This window comes from Macaca nemestrina, chromosome 13 (assembly GCF_043159975.1).
Source record: "Macaca nemestrina isolate mMacNem1 chromosome 13, mMacNem.hap1, whole genome shotgun sequence".
NCBI classification, from domain to species: domain Eukaryota; kingdom Metazoa; phylum Chordata; class Mammalia; order Primates; family Cercopithecidae; genus Macaca; species Macaca nemestrina.
This window is the reverse complement of record NC_092137.1, coordinates 118,189,827-118,207,936: the sequence shown is the minus strand read 5'-3', so window position 1 is coordinate 118,207,936 and position 18,110 is coordinate 118,189,827. Positions and strand designations below refer to the sequence as shown.

General features: G+C 46.3%; 1 protein-coding gene and 1 pseudogene across 1 annotated transcript; both read left to right on the top strand.

Moving 5' to 3' along the window:
- The first annotated feature begins 2,144 nt into the window (after nt 1–2,144).
- LOC105490317 (phosducin like 3) lies at nt 2,145–16,208 on the top strand. The gene is made up of 6 exons (XM_071077257.1): nt 2,145–2,278; nt 5,960–6,086; nt 8,382–8,472; nt 9,018–9,161; nt 10,851–11,059; nt 15,825–16,208. The coding sequence occupies exons 1-6, from the start codon at nt 2,273–2,275 to the stop codon at nt 15,965–15,967; spliced, it is 720 nt and encodes a 239-aa protein (XP_070933358.1). The 5' UTR covers nt 2,145–2,272; the 3' UTR covers nt 15,968–16,208.
- A 708-nt stretch (nt 16,209–16,916) lies between these two features.
- Nucleotides 16,917–17,007, top strand: LOC112428116 (small nucleolar RNA U13; annotated as a pseudogene).
- The last annotated feature ends 1,103 nt before the right edge of the window (nt 17,008–18,110 follow it).

Below are 18,110 nucleotides of genomic sequence, written 5' to 3'. Positions count from 1 at the left end.
TACTTGGGAAGCTGAGGCAGGAGAATCACTTGAACCCAGGAGGTGGAGGCTGCAGTGAGCTGAGATCTCACCATTTTGCACTCCAGGGTGGGCAACAAAGTGAGACTCTCTCAAAAAAAAAAAACAAAACAAAGCCAGGTGTGGTGGCTCATGCCTTTAATCCCAGCACTTTGGGATGCCAAGGCAGGTGGATCACCTGAGGTCAGGAGTTCGAGACCAGCCTGGCTAACATAGGGAAACCCCGTCTCTACTACAAATACAAAAAAAAAAAAAAAAAAAAAATTAGCCAGGCGTGGTGGTGCACACCTGTAATCCCAGCTATTCAGGAGGCTGAGGCAGGAGAATCACTTGAACCCAGGAAGTGGAAATTGCAATGAGCTGAGATGGCACCATTGCACTCCAACTTGGGCAATAAGAGTGAAACTCCATCTCAAAAGAAAGAAAGAAATCTTTCAGGACACGAGGACATTTCCCGGGTCTGTTAAGTGTTAGGTCTGTTTGGTAAACATTATTAATTTTTTCTCTTAAGTGTAAATATTCTGTGACTAAGCATGTGTAACCTTCTGGGAATACAGCCCAGTAGGTCTCACCCTCATTTTCCCCATCCCCTATTCAAGATGGAGTCGCTTCGGTTGGAATGCCTCCGACCGGATCATGTGGGGAAAAGCAACTGTGGAATAGTTGAGTCCTGGAAAACAGGCCTCAGGGAAGAGCAAAGGCTGGGGATGAGGAAAGGACAAAACACCACTCGCTCTGTAGCTGTGCAGGACTGAGCAAGAAGCACAGGATCAAACTCAAAGTTAGTCTGAGTCCTGATTTTGGTGGTGAGACCCAAGGAAAATTCATCAACAAACATTGTGCTGCCAGATACATTAATAAACAAATCCCTAAAAGGGCCTGTAATTCAGTTGAAATGAGTTAGAAAAATCTTAAGGATCCTTATAAATTAAATACAAACTTGCTCTCAAGCAATCATTTGATTCACTCTATATCAACGATTGTGCACTTTAGCATCACCTGAGGATCTTTAAGAAAATATCTGTGCCAGGCCTCATTTCCAACGATTTAATTTGTCTGGGGATGGAGGCCCAAGACAGTCGTAGTTTTTGAGGGCTTCCAGGTGACTCTAATGCATAGCCACAGTTGGAAGCCCTGCGCCTATCTCACAGGTGTCTGGGTCTCTACTATCTGTGTCCGCTTAGTTGCCAGGAGGCAGCAAGTTAGCCCACGTGTGCAAGATGCTTCCTTCCATACCAGGTAGGAACATCGCTCTCTGAAACTCGGAGTGTGCCTGGGCAGAAGCTCTGGAGCCCAATACCTGCATTTTACAAGCCAGATTGCTGCTTTTTGCTCAGTGCCTGTGTGCCTGCATACATGGGTCTCCTGATACTCAGGCACGGCAGATGACTTTCACCTTTTAGTGTTTTGCTCACTGCTGCATCTGCGGAGCCTAGAATGGTGCCCGGTACACAGTAGGCTCTCAATGTCTTATTAATGAGTTTCCTTTCCCAATACTGAAGTGCTCGTGGGCGAATTCCAGAAGACCCTGCATCATTTTAATTAATTAATTAATTAATTTGAGATGGAGTCTCGCTCTGTCACCCAGGCTGGAGTGCAGTGGAGCCATCTCAGCTCACGGCAACCTTCGCCTCCCGCGTTCAAGCAATTCTCCTGCCTCAGCCGCCCGAGTAGCTGGGATTACAGGCAACCGCCACCACGGCCGACTAATATTTTGGTATTTTTCGTAGAAACGGGGCGTCACCATGTTGGCCAGGCTGATCTCGAACTCCTGACCTCAAGTGATCCGCCCGCCTCGGCGTGGGATTACAGGCGTGTGCCACCGCGCCCGGCCTAGAGGCAATTTTCTATTTCTGACTTGCTAGGCTAGTCAGAGGAAGACGCCTTTACAGGTTTGGGCAGGCAGCTGGAAAAGGCACACGGCCCAGGGCTCCTCCTCCACCCAGCCCCACCCCTCCTCGGCTGAAGACCAGCCCTAATAAGGCAGCGACCAGAATTAGCACCAGGTCAAGTGCACTCCAGGCGGGACAGTGGGCAGACCCTACCTCGCGCATGCGAATAGCTTCAGTGCCGGCTCCTTCAAGAGCGGGCGCAGACTCAAAGCCGTTGCTTCCGCCCTTACTCCCCTCAGCTCGTCCCCGGGCGGGGCGGAGGCAGGGCTGGGCGAAGAGGCGTGACGGCGCTGTGCGCGTGCACAAAAGGGAGCTGTGGTGGGTGCGCCGCGGCACAGCTGGCTTGAGCAACTGGAAACAAGATGCAGGTGAGCTGGGACGGGGCTCGGGTCTGGGGGCTGCGGCCCGTTCGTTTGTCTCATTGGGATCCGGCCGGCTGTGGACGCCCGCCCTGTGGGAAACTCCGGCGCTGCAGGCACGAGGGAGGCCCGGCGCGTCCAGGCCCCGCGCAGGCGCAGTGCGGGAGGGCAGGCGTGGTCCCACCAGGACCCACGGCCTGGGCTTCCCGGCTTCTCTGTGCCAGGTACCCCAAACCTCATCTCCTCCAGGTCTCTCCCAACCCGGGCTTGTGAAGGTCTTGCCAGATCCCGCCTGACAAAAGTTACCTCCTCTGCTGAACTCCTCTAAGGCACACCTGGGCAGAGGAAGCGGCGGGTCCGGCCCAGGGTTCCCCCACGTAAAGCAGCGGCGCAGCCCTTGCTCAGGGCTTAGTTACACCCTCTTCCCCCGGGCTCTGGGGTCCAGTTGGGACGCGCTCCCTATCTGACCGCTCGGGTTCCAGACCCCACTCCTCGCGAGGGTCCCTCTGTTTCGTTTTTTTTTTTTTTTTAATTAAAATAGGTAAAATTATTTTTCTGTAGCTGCAATTTACTAGCGGAATTTGGTTAAAGCCTAAAGAGAATGAATGAAAACACCATGGAAATGGGCACCATTGTGGGCAAAAATCTATGCCAACTAAATTTTTTCACTGTCCAAGGATCCCGCTGTGGTCAGAAATTCTAATCTCTGCTCAGTGGCAGATGGAGAGGAGATGGTGCGGGTTTTGCTGGGGAGGGAGGCATTAGGGTCTGGAGGGGAGGGCGTATCTGCCAGGAGCCACTTACTTTCTTTCCTTTTTTTTTTTTTTTTGAGACCGGATCTTGCTGTGTTGCCCAGATTGGAATGCAGTGGCACTGTTACAGCTCACTGCAACCTCGACCTCCCGGGGCTAAGCCATCCTTCCTTGTCAGCCTCCGAAGTAGCTGGGTCCACAGGCGTGCACCCACCACTCTGGGCTAATTTTTTGTACAGATGGGGTCTCCCTGTATTGCCCAGCCTCATCCTTCCAAAGAGCTGGGATTACAGGATGAGCCACCTCTACTGGCCTAGACACTCTAAATGGTGAAGTGGGAGCTTGAGGGCTGCCCTGGCCTCCTTTGCATCCCCTGTCCTTCAGGTTCCTTGAGGCCTTCCCTGACCACCCAGTATAAAGGATTCTGCTCTTTTTTTTTTTTTTTTTTTTTTTTTGAGATGGAGTCTCACTCTGTGGCCCAGGCTGGAGTGCAGTTGCGCGATCTCAGCTCACTACAAGCTCCGTCTCCTGGGGTTCACGCCATTCTCCTGCCTCAGCCTCCCGAGTAGCTGGGACTACAGGCGCCCGCCACCACACCCGGTTAATTTTTTGTATTTTCAGTAGAGACGGGGTTTCACCGTGTTAGCCAGGATTGTCTCGATTTCCTGACGAGATCCGCCCGCCTCGGCCTCCCAAAGTGCTGGGATTACAGGCGTGAGCCACCGCGCCGGGCCTCATTTTTTATTTTGATATATCTCAGAATTGTCAGGGTTGGAGGCCAGTTATCCCAGTGCCCTTTTCACAGTGCTCCTGATTTCATATTCCAAAGCAAGCCTGAGCTCCATTAGCAGTGTTCTTGCTGCACCATGCAAACCGGTGCTTGGGCAGCTGGGTTCTGGATCCAAGAGCCACTTTTAGATCAGTCTTTGTGACATTGATCACAAAGGTGATTTTGATCCTGGCTGATTTGGCCAGCCGTTCTAGCACGGCAGTGCCTCTAAATGTCGTGCCTCTCCTAGGCTTGTGAAGATTCGGTGACAAGGTACAGGAAAAAGGGCTTAGAAGAGTGCCCCGCATTTTATGAGCTACTCTGAGAAGTCTCAGCTTTTCCTCTCAGGTTTGGCCGTTAGAGAGTTGTCAGCCAAGCCTCATCTGCAGCCTGAGATCCTCAAAATGTCACAGTCTCTTTGCTTTTGGGCCCTACGCATGCCGCAGGCCGCTGTGCCTGGAAGATTTTCTTGATTACGGGCGCGTACCTGGCTAATTTTTGTGTTTTTGGTGGAGATGGGGTTTCACTATATTGGCCAGTCTGGTCTTTAATTCCTGACCTCAGATGTTCTACCTGCCTTGGCCTCCCGAAGAGCTGGGATTACAGGCGTGAGCCACTGATCCCAGCCTGGAAGATGATGATGAGGATGATGATGATGATGATTATTATTTTGAGACGGAGTCTAGCTCTGTCTCCCAGGCTGGAGTGCGGTGGCGTGATCTCGGCTCACTGCAAACTCCGCCTCCCGGGTTCATGCCATTCTCCTGCCTCAGCCTCCCGAGTAGCTGGGACTACGGGCGCCCGCCACCTCGCCTGGCTAGTTTTTTGTATTTTTAGTAGAGATGATCCTGTTAGCCAGGGTGATCTCATCTCCTGACCTCGTGATCCGCCCACCTTGGCCTCCCAAAGTGCTGGGATTACAGGCGTGAGCGACCACGCCCGGCCTGCAAGATTATTTTTAAGTCCCCAGACTCCTGTCACAAGTTGCTTCCCACCCTCAGGTGGAATGTTACCTCCTCTATAGGGAACATCTCTGTCTACTCTGTGGAATGTGGGTCCTGGGTAATTCTTTTTTTTTTTTTTTTTTTTTTGAGACAGAGTCTCCCTCTGTCCCCGGGCTGGAGTGCAGTGGCCGGATCTCAGCTCACTGCAAGCTCCGCCTCCCGGGTCCACGCCATTCTCCTGCCTCAGCCTCCCCAGTAGCTGGGACTACAGGCGCCGCCACCTTGCCCGGCTAGTTTTTTTTGTATTTTTTAGTAGAGACGGGGTTTCACCGTGTTAGCCAGGATGGTCTCGATCTCCTGACCTTGTGATCCGCCCGTCTCGGCCTCCCAAAGTACTGGGATTACAGGCTTCAGCCACCGCTCCGGCCTGGGTAATTCTCTAAAACAGCTTGTTTGTCATTGCACTTGCCACAGTTTTATCTATGTATAGTTTGCATATGCACTCTTTTGTTGCCTGTGTCTTCCTCTTGACTGTAACACAGGTGACTCTTGCATTCACCACTCTTCCCCATTGCGTACAGTAATTTACATGTGGTAGATACTTAAATTTTATCTGTTGAATGAGTCACTCTCAGTCATTATTATTATTATTATTATTTGAGACTGTCTCGCTCTGTTGCCCAGGCTGGAGTGCAGTGGCACGATCTCGGCTCACTGCAAGCTCCGCCTCCCGGGTTCGTACCATTTTCCTGCCTCAGCCTCCCAAGTAGCTGGGACTACAGGTGCCCGCCACCACGCCCGGCTAATTTTTTGTATTTTTAGTAGAGACGGGGGTTACACACTATTAGCCAGGGTGGTCTCGATCTCCTGACCTCAGCCTTCCGAAGTGCTGGGATTACAGGCGTGAGCCACCGCGCCCGGCACTCTCAGTGATTATTAAAAATATTGAACACATTCCACGTCAGAGCCTTGGTATCAGTATTAATGCTGATCTGCACATCCCATCCTAATTTTTACCCCAAGAATAGCTCCTCCATTCAGGGAGGGGTAGACAGGAAGAACGAAACAGGGGCTGTGGATCTTTTGACACTTTCTCAGAAATAGTTCACAGACTGTGGTGTGAATTCTTCCCTTCCTGTCACTTTTTCCATTTGGCCCCGTGCCCAGTGTGGCCTCCTACATGCTAGACTTAGCACTCATGGTAACCTTGGTCCCGCTCTTCTAGGACCCCAACGCAGACACTGAGTGGAATGACATCTTACGCAAAAAGGGTATCTTACCCCCGAAGGAAAGGCTGAAAGAACTGGAAGAGGAGTCAGATGAGGAGCAGCACATCCTCCAGCAGTCAGTGGGTAAGTTCACTGGCTTTCCTCTGCATCTGTCTGGGTTGGGAGATGGCTCCCTAAGCCTCTGACTGCCCTGCCAGGAGACAGGTTGGAGTGCCAGCATGGACACTGTGTGTGTGGGACCTCAGACGAGACACAGGGCATCTCTCGCCTTCACCTTCCTGAGCCACAGACTTAACGGGACTTCATATGTGTCCCACAAGTCCTTGTCCATGTCAGATGAGAACTGAAGAAAATACTTCTTTCTGCTTTCTGGTCTGTGATTCCCTTTGATAACGTCATGGAAATTTGTTCAAGATTTTAGTATTTGTGTTTTTTCCTGAGCATATACTTTATTCTCTGGTTTCATTGAGGATATTAACTAAAAATAGCTTCATTTGGGGAGGCATGTTTGCAATGTGTGGGAGTCTGAGGGGGGTTTTCTCAGGCAGTCATACTGTCTGAATTGGAGTCCCTTGGAGTGCTGGTAACCCCACCCACCTAGTGTTTACTGAAGCAGTCTCTGGAATGAGGCCCAGGAATCTGCATTTTAAACAAGTGCCTTAAAGGATTCTGAGGCTTGTCATAGTTTGAGAAGCATTGGTCACAGGGACTAGTACTTTTGTCCTCTGACACATTAGAGCTAATTTAGAGAAGGATTTATTAGAAAGTATCCGGCGAGTGGTTACTGCATGATTATCATTGTCAGGTGCTTTTCTGGGTTTGGGGATGTAGCTATGCATAAGCCAGACACAATTCTCTGCCCTCAGAGAACCAACATGCTAGTAGGGGAGACAGACAGTAAACAATAAAGAAAATAAGGCAGTAAAAGGGACTCGAAAGGGTTGGAGGAGAAGCAGGGTCAGAGAGGGCCTCACCGAGATGACATTTGCGTGGACCTGAAGGAGGTGAAGCTGGCATGTGGGTAAAGACCTGAAGGAGCTGAAGAACGCATTTGAATAGACCTGAGGGAGTTGTTGACCTGAAGGAGGTGAAGAAGACATCTGGGTATTCCTGAAGGGGGCGATGTGAGCGAGTGAAACGTGGGCCCTGGCATGGCTGGGAATCCCTGACGAGGCTGGAAGTGCTGTGGGAGAGTGAGTTCAGAGCAGCCTCAGCAGACCCAGTAGCTTCTAGTAAGGACCTTGGCCTTTACACCTAATGAGGCAGGAAGCTTTTGGAAGTTTAAACGGAGGAGGGACATTTTCTCTTTTTTTTTTTTTTTTTTTTTTGAGATGGAGTCTCGCTCTCTTACCCAGGCTGGAGTGCTGTGGCGCAGTCTTGGCTCACTACAACCTCCACCTCCCAGGTTCAAGCAATTCTCCTGTAGCAGCCTCCCGAGTAGCTGGGATTACAGACATGTGCCACCACGCCTGGCTAATTTTTTTGTATTTTTAGTAGAGGTGAGGTTTCACCATGTTGGCCAGGCTGGTCTAAAACTCCTGACCTCAAGTGATCCACCCACCTCGGCCTCCCAAAGAGCTGGGATTATAGGCCACTGCACCCAGCCAAGGGATGCATTCACTTTGAGATCCCTGTTAGACAAATAACCACATTAAGAGGGCCCTTGAGTATGTTTTTCTCCACATTAGAGAAGTCTGGGCTGGAGGCCTATACTTTGTCAGCATATTGATAGCATTGAACGCCATGAGATTAGATGCAATCACCAAGGGAGTGGGTGTGGATAAAGAAGGAAAGTAGTCAAAGGTTTGAGCCTGGGGAATTTTAATCAGCCAAGGGTTCCAAAGTGTGGCGGTGGCTCACTCCTATAATCCCAGCACTTTGAGGTGGGCAGATCACTTGAGGTCAGGAGTTCAAGACCAGCTTGGCCAACATGGTGAAACCCTGTCTCTATTAATGATACAAAAATTAGCTGGGCATGGTGGCACACGCCCGTAATCCCAGCTCCTCAGGAGGCTGAGGCAGGAGAATTGCTTGAATCTGGAAGGCGGAGGTTCTCAGTGAGTCGAGATCGCACCATTGCACTCCAGCCTGGATGACAAGAGTGAAACTGTCGCAAAAAAAAAAAAAAAAAAAAAAAAAAGCATGGGGCAGGGTGGGGTGGGGTAGGAGAAGAGAGGGCAGGAGGATCTGAGGGCTTGGGGAAGATGCTGTCAGTCAAGAAATTGGGATTACAGGTGTGAGCCACCAGGCCCGGCCTCTCAGCTTCTAATGTAGTGTGGTGCCTTAAGTAATTTTTGCTTAGGTGGGCTAAGGATCTGGTGGTGTGTGCATATCTTTAGGAGAAAAGAGAGGGGAAAAAAGAAAAATGTTTGTTCATCTTTTTAAATTTTTGCTTTTTGCCGTTGTAACTAAATTCAGTGAAAACATATGAAGATATGACTTTGGAAGAGCTGGAGGATCATGAAGATGAGTTTAATGAGGAGGATGAACGTGCTATTGAAATGTACAGGTAAGTGCCACCCAGAAGGGCTGGTTTTTTTTGTTGTTGTTTTTTGTTTTGGCGTGGCAATAAAATGTGTGGGCTGAGCATGGTGACTCATACCTGTAGTCCCAACACTTTGGGAGGCTGAGGCAGGCGGATTGCTTGAGCTCAGAAGTTTGAGACCAGCCTGTGAAACCCCGTCTCTACAAATACAAAAATTAGCTGAGTGTGGTGGCGAATGCCTATAGATCCAGCTACTCAGGAGCCCGGGAAGTGGAGGTTGCAGTGAGCTGAGACTGTGCCACTGCTCTCCAGCCTGGGCGACAGAGCCAGACTCTGTCTCAAAAAATAAAAAGAAATGTGTGTCCTTCAAAAAATTAATTTTCAGCTGAAACATTTGGGAGCGACTATAGTTAAATAATGATATTGTGAATTTTAGCAAACTGATCTTAGATTTTTGCTATGAGACGGATAAATAAACATGGGCTTTTACAAGCATTGCCTTCTAGAAGATGTGTGTGTGCACGTGTTTGTGTGCGGATGTAAGATGTTTCTCTCCTTGTTTTGTGCAGACGGCAGAGACTGGCTGAGTGGAAAGCAACTAAACTGAAGAATAAATTTGGAGAAGTTTTAGAGATCTCAGGGAAGGATTATGTTCAAGAAGTTACCAAAGCTGGCGAGGGCTTGTGGGTCGTCTTGCACCTTTACAAACAAGGGTGAGCTGATCTTCTACTCCATCTATCAAATGTTAATTTGAATTTATGTCTTCAGGATCTCAGGCCTTACCTATATCAGAGAGTTTAAAAAAATTTTTTCTGGGCCAGGCGTGGTGGCTCACACCTGTAATCCCAGCACTTTGGGAGGCCGAGGCAGGTGGATCACGAGGTCAGGAGATCGAGACCATCCTGGCTAACACGATGAAACCACATCTCTACTAAAAATACAAAAACAAAAAAAATTAGCCGGGCATGCTGGTGGGCGCCTGTAGTCCCAGCTACTCAGGAGGCTGAGGCAGGAGAATGGTGTGAACCCGGGAGGCAGAGCTTGCAGTGAGCCGAGATCATACCACTGCACTCCAGCCTGGGCGACAGAGCAAGACTCTGTCTCAAAAAAAAAAAAGAATTTTTTTTTTTTTTCTGATACTGAGTTTTTTGTGTTTTTATTGCTGGTTTGCCCAAACCTTATTACTTAATTTTTTATCTTAAGACTTTCAAATTAATATTTGTGACTAATACGAATGCCTTTGTTAAAGTATAGCAATGGAGACTGCTTTTCTGTTTTCGAAAAGGAATTCCTAAGTTATTTATTCCTTTACAGAAACTCTGACATTTCAACATTCTATGTAATGAATTTATCTCATAGATGGCAAGGCTGGCTTTTACAGTAGTAATTGCCTGAACTGTGTGATACTGAGGGCTTCTGATGTTTCTCAGCTCTCCAGTCTTGTCTTAAACTGTAGAGTCCAGTGCTTATTTAGGGATTTTTTTTTTTTGAGACGGAGTCTCACTCTGTCGACCAGGCTGAAGTACAGTGGCATGATCTCGGCTCACTGCAACCTCCATCTCCTGGGTTCAAGTGATTCCCCTGCCTCCACCTCCCAAGTAGCTGGGATTACAGGCACCTGCCACCAGCTAATTTTTGTATTTTCATTAGAGACGGGGTTTCACCATCTTGGCCAGACTGGTCTTGAAGTCCTGACCTCGTGATCCACTCACCTTGGCCTCCCAAAGTGCTGGGATTACAGACGTGAGCCACTGCACCTGGCCAGGAACTTCTTTAAAAGCAGGAAACATTTTCTGACATTACATACATTCTAAACCTTCAGCGTTTTCTCATTCCACCTTATAAGAAAGGTATAGCAATTATCTTTTACATTGAAGCTGTTTTTCTGACTTGTTTTGTCAAATAAATTGGACTTTGGATTTGTGTTCTTCAGTATCCCTCAGCATATTAGGAAGTTTTTAAAAAACGTTGATTCAGCTGGGCATGTTGGCTTACACCTGTAATCCCAGCACTTTGGGAGGCCATTGCAGCTGGATCTTGTGCTCAAGAGTCTAAGAGCAGCCTGGGCAACGTGGCGAAACCCTGTCTTTACAAAAAAACCCGAAAACTTAGCTGGGCATGGTGGCGTGTGCCTGTACCCCCAGCTGCTTAGGCGGCTGAGGTGGGAGGATTGCTTGTGAGCCGAGATCACACCACTTCACTCCATTTAGCCTGGGTGACAAACAAGACCCTATGTCAAAAAACAAAACAAAACAAAAAAACAAAGTTAATTCATCTTGGCTAGCAGCAGAATTACTTGTGAAACTGTTACAAGGTTTTACATAGGGTAGAAGGGTCATTGAGCTTTGTTCTGTATAAATGTGGGATCATAATTGCTTCTGTTTTCTATGTGTGTTTTACAGAATTCCCCTGTGTGCCCTGATAAATCAGCACCTCAGTGGACTTGCCAGGAAGTTTCCTGATGTCAAATTTATCAAAGCCCTTTCAACAACCTGCATACCCAATTATCCGGATAGGAATCTGCCCACGATATTTGTTTACCTGGAAGGAGATATCAAGGCTCAGTTTATTGGTCCTCTGGTGTTTGGCGGCATGAACCTGACAAGAGATGGTAAGGGCACTGGGAGACAGGCGGGGCTGTGAGAGATGGGAGGCGCATTTCTGTTGGAGAGAGTATCTGTTTCCTGGACTCCTGTTACGATGGTGGGTCAAGTTCACTTCTGCCTGTGTATGAGTGACTGTTACGAGGACAGAAGCACATTTAATCTCATCTTAGTTGCGTAAACAGGAACTGGGCTCTACGGATTCATAGTTAAAGGAAGATATGATAGACTTAAATATAAACATTTTTTATTTTGGTGTGGAATATATTTTGTCTCTACAGTTGGATGTTTTTGTAGCTTGAGATCACAGCATTCACTTTTGCTTTAATTCACATGAACACAGGGAGATGTTAATGTATATATTTGTATTTTTCTATAGAAATATTCTCAGTTGAGTATCTTAGTAGCTTTTAAATTTATTTACTTATTTATTTATTTATTTATTTATTTATTTTTTGAGACTGAGTCTTGCTCTGTCACCCAGGCTGGAGTGCAATGGTATGATCTCGCCTTACTGCAACCTCTGCCTCCCAGGTTCATGTGATTCTCCTGCCTCTGCCCTCCAAGTAGCTGGGATTACTGGCACCTACCACCACGCCCAGCTAATTTTTTTATTTTTAGTGGAGACGGGGTTTTACCATGTTGGCCAGGCTGGTCGCGAACTCCTGGCCTCAAGTCATCTACCCGCTTCAGCCTCCCAAAGTGCTGGGATTACAGACGTGAGCCACTGCGCCCAGTTAGTAGCTTTTATTTTTTGAAATGGAATTTCACTCTTATTGCCCAGGCTGGAGTGTAATCATGTGATCTCGACTCACTGCAATCTCAGCCCCCCAGGTTCAAGCAATTCACCTGCCTCAGCCTCCCTAGTAGCTGGGATTACAGGCATGTGCCAACATGCCCGGCTAATTTTTTTGTATTTTTAGTAGAGATGGGGTTTCTCCATGTGGTCAGGCTAGTCTTGAACTCCTGACCTCGTGTGATCCGCCCACCTCGGCCTACCAAAGTGCTGGGATTACAGGCGTGAGCCACTGCGCCCGGCCAGCTTTTAAATTTAACTAAAATTTTATTTAATTCTGCCTGTTAGCTCGGAAGGATGTGGGGTTTTTTGGTTTTTTTTTTTGAGATGGAGTTTTGCTCTTTCACTCAGGCTGGAGTGCAGTGGTGTGATCTTGCTTAGTTCACTGGAACCTCCTCCACCTTTTGGTTTCAAGCAGTTCTGCCTCAACCTCCCAAGTAGCTGGGATTACAGGTGCCCATCACCACGCCTGGCTAATTTTTGTATTTTTAGCAGAGACAGGTTTTCACCATGTTGGCCAGGCTGGTCTTGAACTCCTGACCTTGTGATCTGCCCACCACAGCCTCCCAAAGTGCTGGGATTACAGGCATGAGCCACTGTGCCCGACTGTGTTTTTTAATTCCTTTTTACCTGTTAAACATGGAGGTATCAAAATACATATCCGCACAGAACCTCAGCCCAGAGGCATTCTTGCCAAGTGAAACTCTTTATATAATTATTGAAATAATATTTCCAACTATGCTTGACTAGAAAAACATTTTTAAACATGACTTTATATACTGTACCACTAAGATACTCATCTGGCAGCCGGGTGCGGTGGCTCATGCCTGTAATCCCAGCACTTTGGGAGGCCGAGGTGGGTGGATTGCCTGAGGTCAGGAGTTTGAAACCAGCCTGGCCAACATAGTGAAACTCCGTCTCTACTGAAAATACAGAAAATTAGCTCCGCGTGGTGGCAGGCACCTATAATCCCAGCTACTTGGAAGGCTGAGGCAGGAGAATCACTTGAACCTGGGAGGCAGAGGTTGCAGTTAGCCGAGATCGTGCCATTGCACTCCAGCCTGGGTAACGAGCGAAACTGTCTCCAAAAAAAAAAAAAGATATTCAGCTGGGGAAAGTATAGATATACAAACATACAAACACACATAAACACACATATAGGAGATACATCAGTTACATATCCAGTGTTCAGAGGTGTACAGCATTTCAAACTACATGTTTGCATCTTATTTTGACCTTTTTTGAGTGTAACATGAGGGGAGAAAGAAGTGTGCAATTGTCTTTATTTCTAAAAAAAAAATGTCTTGAAGTCTAGTGAACTTACATATGATTGCTTTCTGTAAGTGAATAGTAACATTAAATACCCTTATGTACGTATGTGTGGATATATAAAGATAGATATATATTTTTTATTTATTGATTTTTTTTTTTAAATTTTTGAGACAGGGTCTTGCTCTGTCAACCAGGCTGGAGTGCAGTGGCGTAATCTTGGCTCACTCCAGCCTCTGCCTCCCGGGTTCAAGCGATTCTCGTGTCTCAGCCTCCCAAGTAGCTGGGACTACAGGCATGCGCCACCATGGCTGGCTAAGTTTTGTATTTTTAGTAGAGATGGGGTTTCACCATGTTCCCCAGGCTGGTTGTGAACTCCTGACCTCAAGTGAGAAGTGATCCAGCCGCCTCCCGAAGTTCTGGGATTATAGGCTTGAGCCACCATGTCCGGCCGAATATAAATTCTTAAGTCAGGAATTCAAAGTCTTTTTTTTTTTTTTTTTTTTTTAAAAGAAACAGGTTGAATTTGCATAACATTCAACCAAAGTACCTAGAGCTACAAAAACTGGTGTTACTCATCTTTGTGGAGCACTTTTTTTTTTTTAACCCAGCATGACCGAGGTATGATTGACCAAAACAATTGTATATATTTAAGATAAACAACATGGAGATTTAATATAGGTACAATGTGAAATGATTACCACAATCCAATTAATTAACCACTCATCATTTCACATAGCTACCCTTACTGTGGTAAGAATCCTTAAGATCTACTTTCCTCGCAAATTTCAGGTATACAATACATTATTATTCACTGGAGTTACCATGTTCTACATTAGGTCTTCAGAACTTACCCGTCTTATTACTGAAAGTTTGTATCCTTGGCCAACATCTCCCATTTCCACTCGTGCCCCCAGTAATCACCATTCTATTCTGTTTCATGGATCACTTTAAGTTAATAAGACAAGTAAAATTCGACTGAGCACGTTGGCTGAAGCCTGTAATCCTAGCACGTTGGGAGGCTAAGGCTGGAGGATCACATGAGGCCAGGAGTTTGAGACCAGCCTGGGCAACATAGCGAGATCCCATCTCTACAGAAAAGAAATTAGCCAGGTGTGGTGGTGCACACCTGTAATCTCAGCTACTAGGGAGGTGGGCGGGAGGATCATTTGAACCCAGGAGTTCAAGGTTACAGTGAGCTGTGATTGCACCATAGCACTCTAGCCTGGGTGAGGAGGGAGAGCCTGTCTCCAGAAAAGTAGATTAAGATAAGACTTCAGTAAAATTGGTTTTCAGATTTTTTTTTTTTTTTTTTTTTTTTGAGACAGTCTTCGCTTTGTCGCCCAGGCTGGAGTGCAGTGGCACGATCTCAAGGCACCCGCTACCATGGCTGGCTAATTTTTTGTATTTTTAGTAGAGATGGGGTTTGACCGTCTTAGCCAGGATGATCTCGATCTCCTGACTTCATGATCCACCGGCCTTGGCCTCCCAAAGTGCTGGGATTACAGGCGTGAGCCACCACACCCGGCCTGGTTTTCAGATTTTAATCGTGTGTCCAATTAGCAGAACTCTCTGCCTTGATGTTCTTTAAGCAAAGCCATTTGTTGTAGAATCTCTTGGGTAGTCCTTTGGTTCTGCCTGGGCTCTTCTCTGAAGTAGGCAAATACATCACTTGATTTTGCTTCACTTGGTCTCAGACCACAGGAATTTCACTGATTTTAAGAGTGAAGTATTAGAGCTGAGTCTTCAGTTACTGATTGTTTATTATCTGGTGCTTTACTTTTTTTTATTAGTTGGAACAAATGTGTAAGTTCTAGGGTATCACCATACATTTATTCTTTGACCCCAATAGATTGAGATACTGGACATGAGGCTGAAGAGTTTATTAAAATTGGATTTAATGGTTAGATTGCCAGCAGGTCTGTGGAAATTATTTCCTTCAAATTTTTCATGCTGATTTCCTTCCTGGGAAATTGTCCAAACTGGGAAATTGTAGTCATCAGAGGATAGGTTTATTCTTTGTATTTTTGAGACAAGGTCTTGCTCTGTCTTGTAGGCTGGAGTGCAGTGACATGATCATGGTTCACTGCAGCCTTGAACTCCTGGGCTCATGCGATCCTGCCACTTCAGCCTCCCAAAGAGCTGGGATTATAGGCACACACCACCACTGTACCCAGCGAATTTTTATTTACTTTTATTTTTATTGTTGAGACAGTCTCACTGTCGCCCAGGCTGGAGTGCAGTGGTGTGATCTTAGCTGTCTGCAACCTCTGCCTCCCAGGCTCAGGTGATCCTTACACCCCAGCCTCCTAAGTAGCTGGGACCACAGGCACATGCCATCATGCCTGGCTGATTTTTCATCATGTTGCCCGTCTGGAACTCCCGGGCTTAAGCAATCCACCCGCGTTGGCTTCCCCAAGTGCTGGGATTACAAGCGTGAGCCACAGCACTTGGCGTACCCAGGTAATTTAAACATTTTTTGAGATGAGTCTCCCTATATTGCCCAGGGTGATCTTCAACTCCTAGCCTTAAGTGATCCTCCTGCCTTAGCCCCCCAAAGTGTTGGGATTACAGGTGTGATACATTGTGCTGGGCCAAATTTTGATAATTATATTTTCTACTTAGAAAAAACTAGCTTGATGGCCTTAGGGTGAGGAGACCTTTGCAGCACAGTGCCTTAGGTGATTTGCTTTTTCTTTACCACGTAGAATTGGAATGGAAACTGTCTGAATCTGGAGCAATTATGACGGACCTGGAGGAAAACCCCAAGAAGCCGATTGAAGACGTGTTGCTGTCCTCGGTGCGGCGCTCTGTCTTCATGAGGAGGGGCAGCAGTTCCGAGGGTGACTGAGGCTACAGCTGCTATCAACATGCCGAACTTTCTTGTGACAAATTGTCTGGATTTTTTAAAAAAGGAAAAAGCAAGAATGAATCCTTCTGTTTTTTAGTTTTGTATAAATTACGTTTCAAATCTTTACATTTTAGAAATAATCATTGCTGGAAATTCTGTTAAATATTTTGGAGCTCTTTTTTTTTAATTAGAGTATTTCCTCTAAAAAAAATTAAAACCAGCCATTTGTATGGCAGATGTCTGTTTTCCTCGTTTATATTTTAAGCCATAAAACCTAGTCACTATTTTTTGACATATAACTATAAAAATAGTTTTAAATGTGAATAAATTATGCAGTGGAAAATTGCAAACTAAGCCTTATAGATACATTGTTTATTTTTATTTTATAAAGAGAGCAATGAGATTATTAACTCAAAATACAGGAATGCTCTCTAGGACAAAAGAATCTTAGTATTTATTGAAGAAACAGACAATTTTTGTGAAACATTCCCGTATCGAAGCAATAACGGAAAGGTTCCAGTTTACTGCCATATTTGGTTAAATGTGTTTCCTTGCTAAAATAGTTAATCTCAGACTGTTAACTATTTTTTTTTTGAGATAGAGCTTTGCTGTGTTGCTGAGGCTGGAGTGCAGTGGCACAATCTCAGCTCACTGCAGCCTCTGCCTCCTGGTTCAAGCAATTTTCCTGCCTCAGCCTCCTGAGGAGATGGGATTACAGACGTGCACCACCATGCCCGGCTGATTTTGTACTTTTAGTAGAGTTTCATCATGTTGGCCGAGCTGGTCTCAAACTCCTAACCCCAAACTCGTCTTCCCAAAGTGTTGGGATTACAGGTGTGAACCACTGTGCCTGCCCTGTTAACTAATTTTGAATTACTGTAAGAGGACATTGAATTAATTTTTGGAAATATATAAGCATACACATAAATAAACTATCTCAATCAATAAACTCATTTTGTGGTTCATTAGCATGATCACGTGTGTGTGAGATGTGCCCCCCTCAAATATGGTTAGGCTGTTGGCACATTACCCATATGACATGAGAAAAACAATATACCAAGATGTTTTGTGAACCAGATCCTGTTAGTATTTCTCACTTAACAAACATTGATACTGAACAATTTAGAGGAAATATTTTCTGATATTTGTGTTGAATGATGTAGTGCTGGTTTGAATCTTAAATAAGAATCATCATGGAGTTCTTTTCGATTATGTTTTAAAATTTGTTTTTGCTCTAATTCAAAGAATGACAAGCAACTTGGACCCATTTTATCTGTCAGAAGTGTCTGTCTTAGATATTTGGATTCCTGCCCCCCTCCTTTTTTTCTTCTTAGAGAGATGGATTCTCCCTGTGTTGCCCAGGCTGGTCTTGAACTCATGGGCTCAAGTAATCCTCCCATCTCCGCCTCCCAAAATGTGGATTACAGGTATGAGTCACTGCACCCGGCCCACATACGCAAGAGCCAGCACTGCCAATAACATATTCCCTGGTGGTGTACTTTGAAAGTGCTTCATGGAATTTTAATGGCAGGGTTGGAGCCAATTTGGTCAGTCCTCTTACTTGGATGCTGGTTCCGTGGGGTTTGTAGGAGAGCCACCTTCTTAGATTTTGGTCTTGGTAGCTGACATGAGATCTTGAGGGAAGAACAAAGGTGGAAAGTTGAATGCTGCGTTTGCCTGACAGCCTTAATGTGCATATTTACAAGGAAAAAAAGGTGGTGCTTGAACATGGGGCAGTGTCCACAGTGACAGATAACAGCTTGAGTCCACTGAAGCCCACACAGGATCTAATTCTAAATTATTAGCTCTGCCACTTCAAAGTGTGAAAGCTGTGCCTCATAATTTAGCCTGCACAGCAGATGAAGACATTTAGTTTGAGCGCAGCAAAAGCTCCGGTGCCTGTGGCATCGGCAGATGAGCCCTGATTAATTCTTGAGACTTCCCCTGTAATACTATTATCTTTCTAATTCCTTTGGCACATTAGTGATGTGACAGAGGTGAAAGACTTGGTGCTGAAGCACTGAGTCCCCCCAGTTCCACAGCAGGAACACAGCAGTGACTGGGGGGGACACAAGGACACCTGGAAGCTGTCTTCTGTGCTTGGAGGAAAGGGTTGTGGGGAAAGGTTAAGCAGATGCTAGGT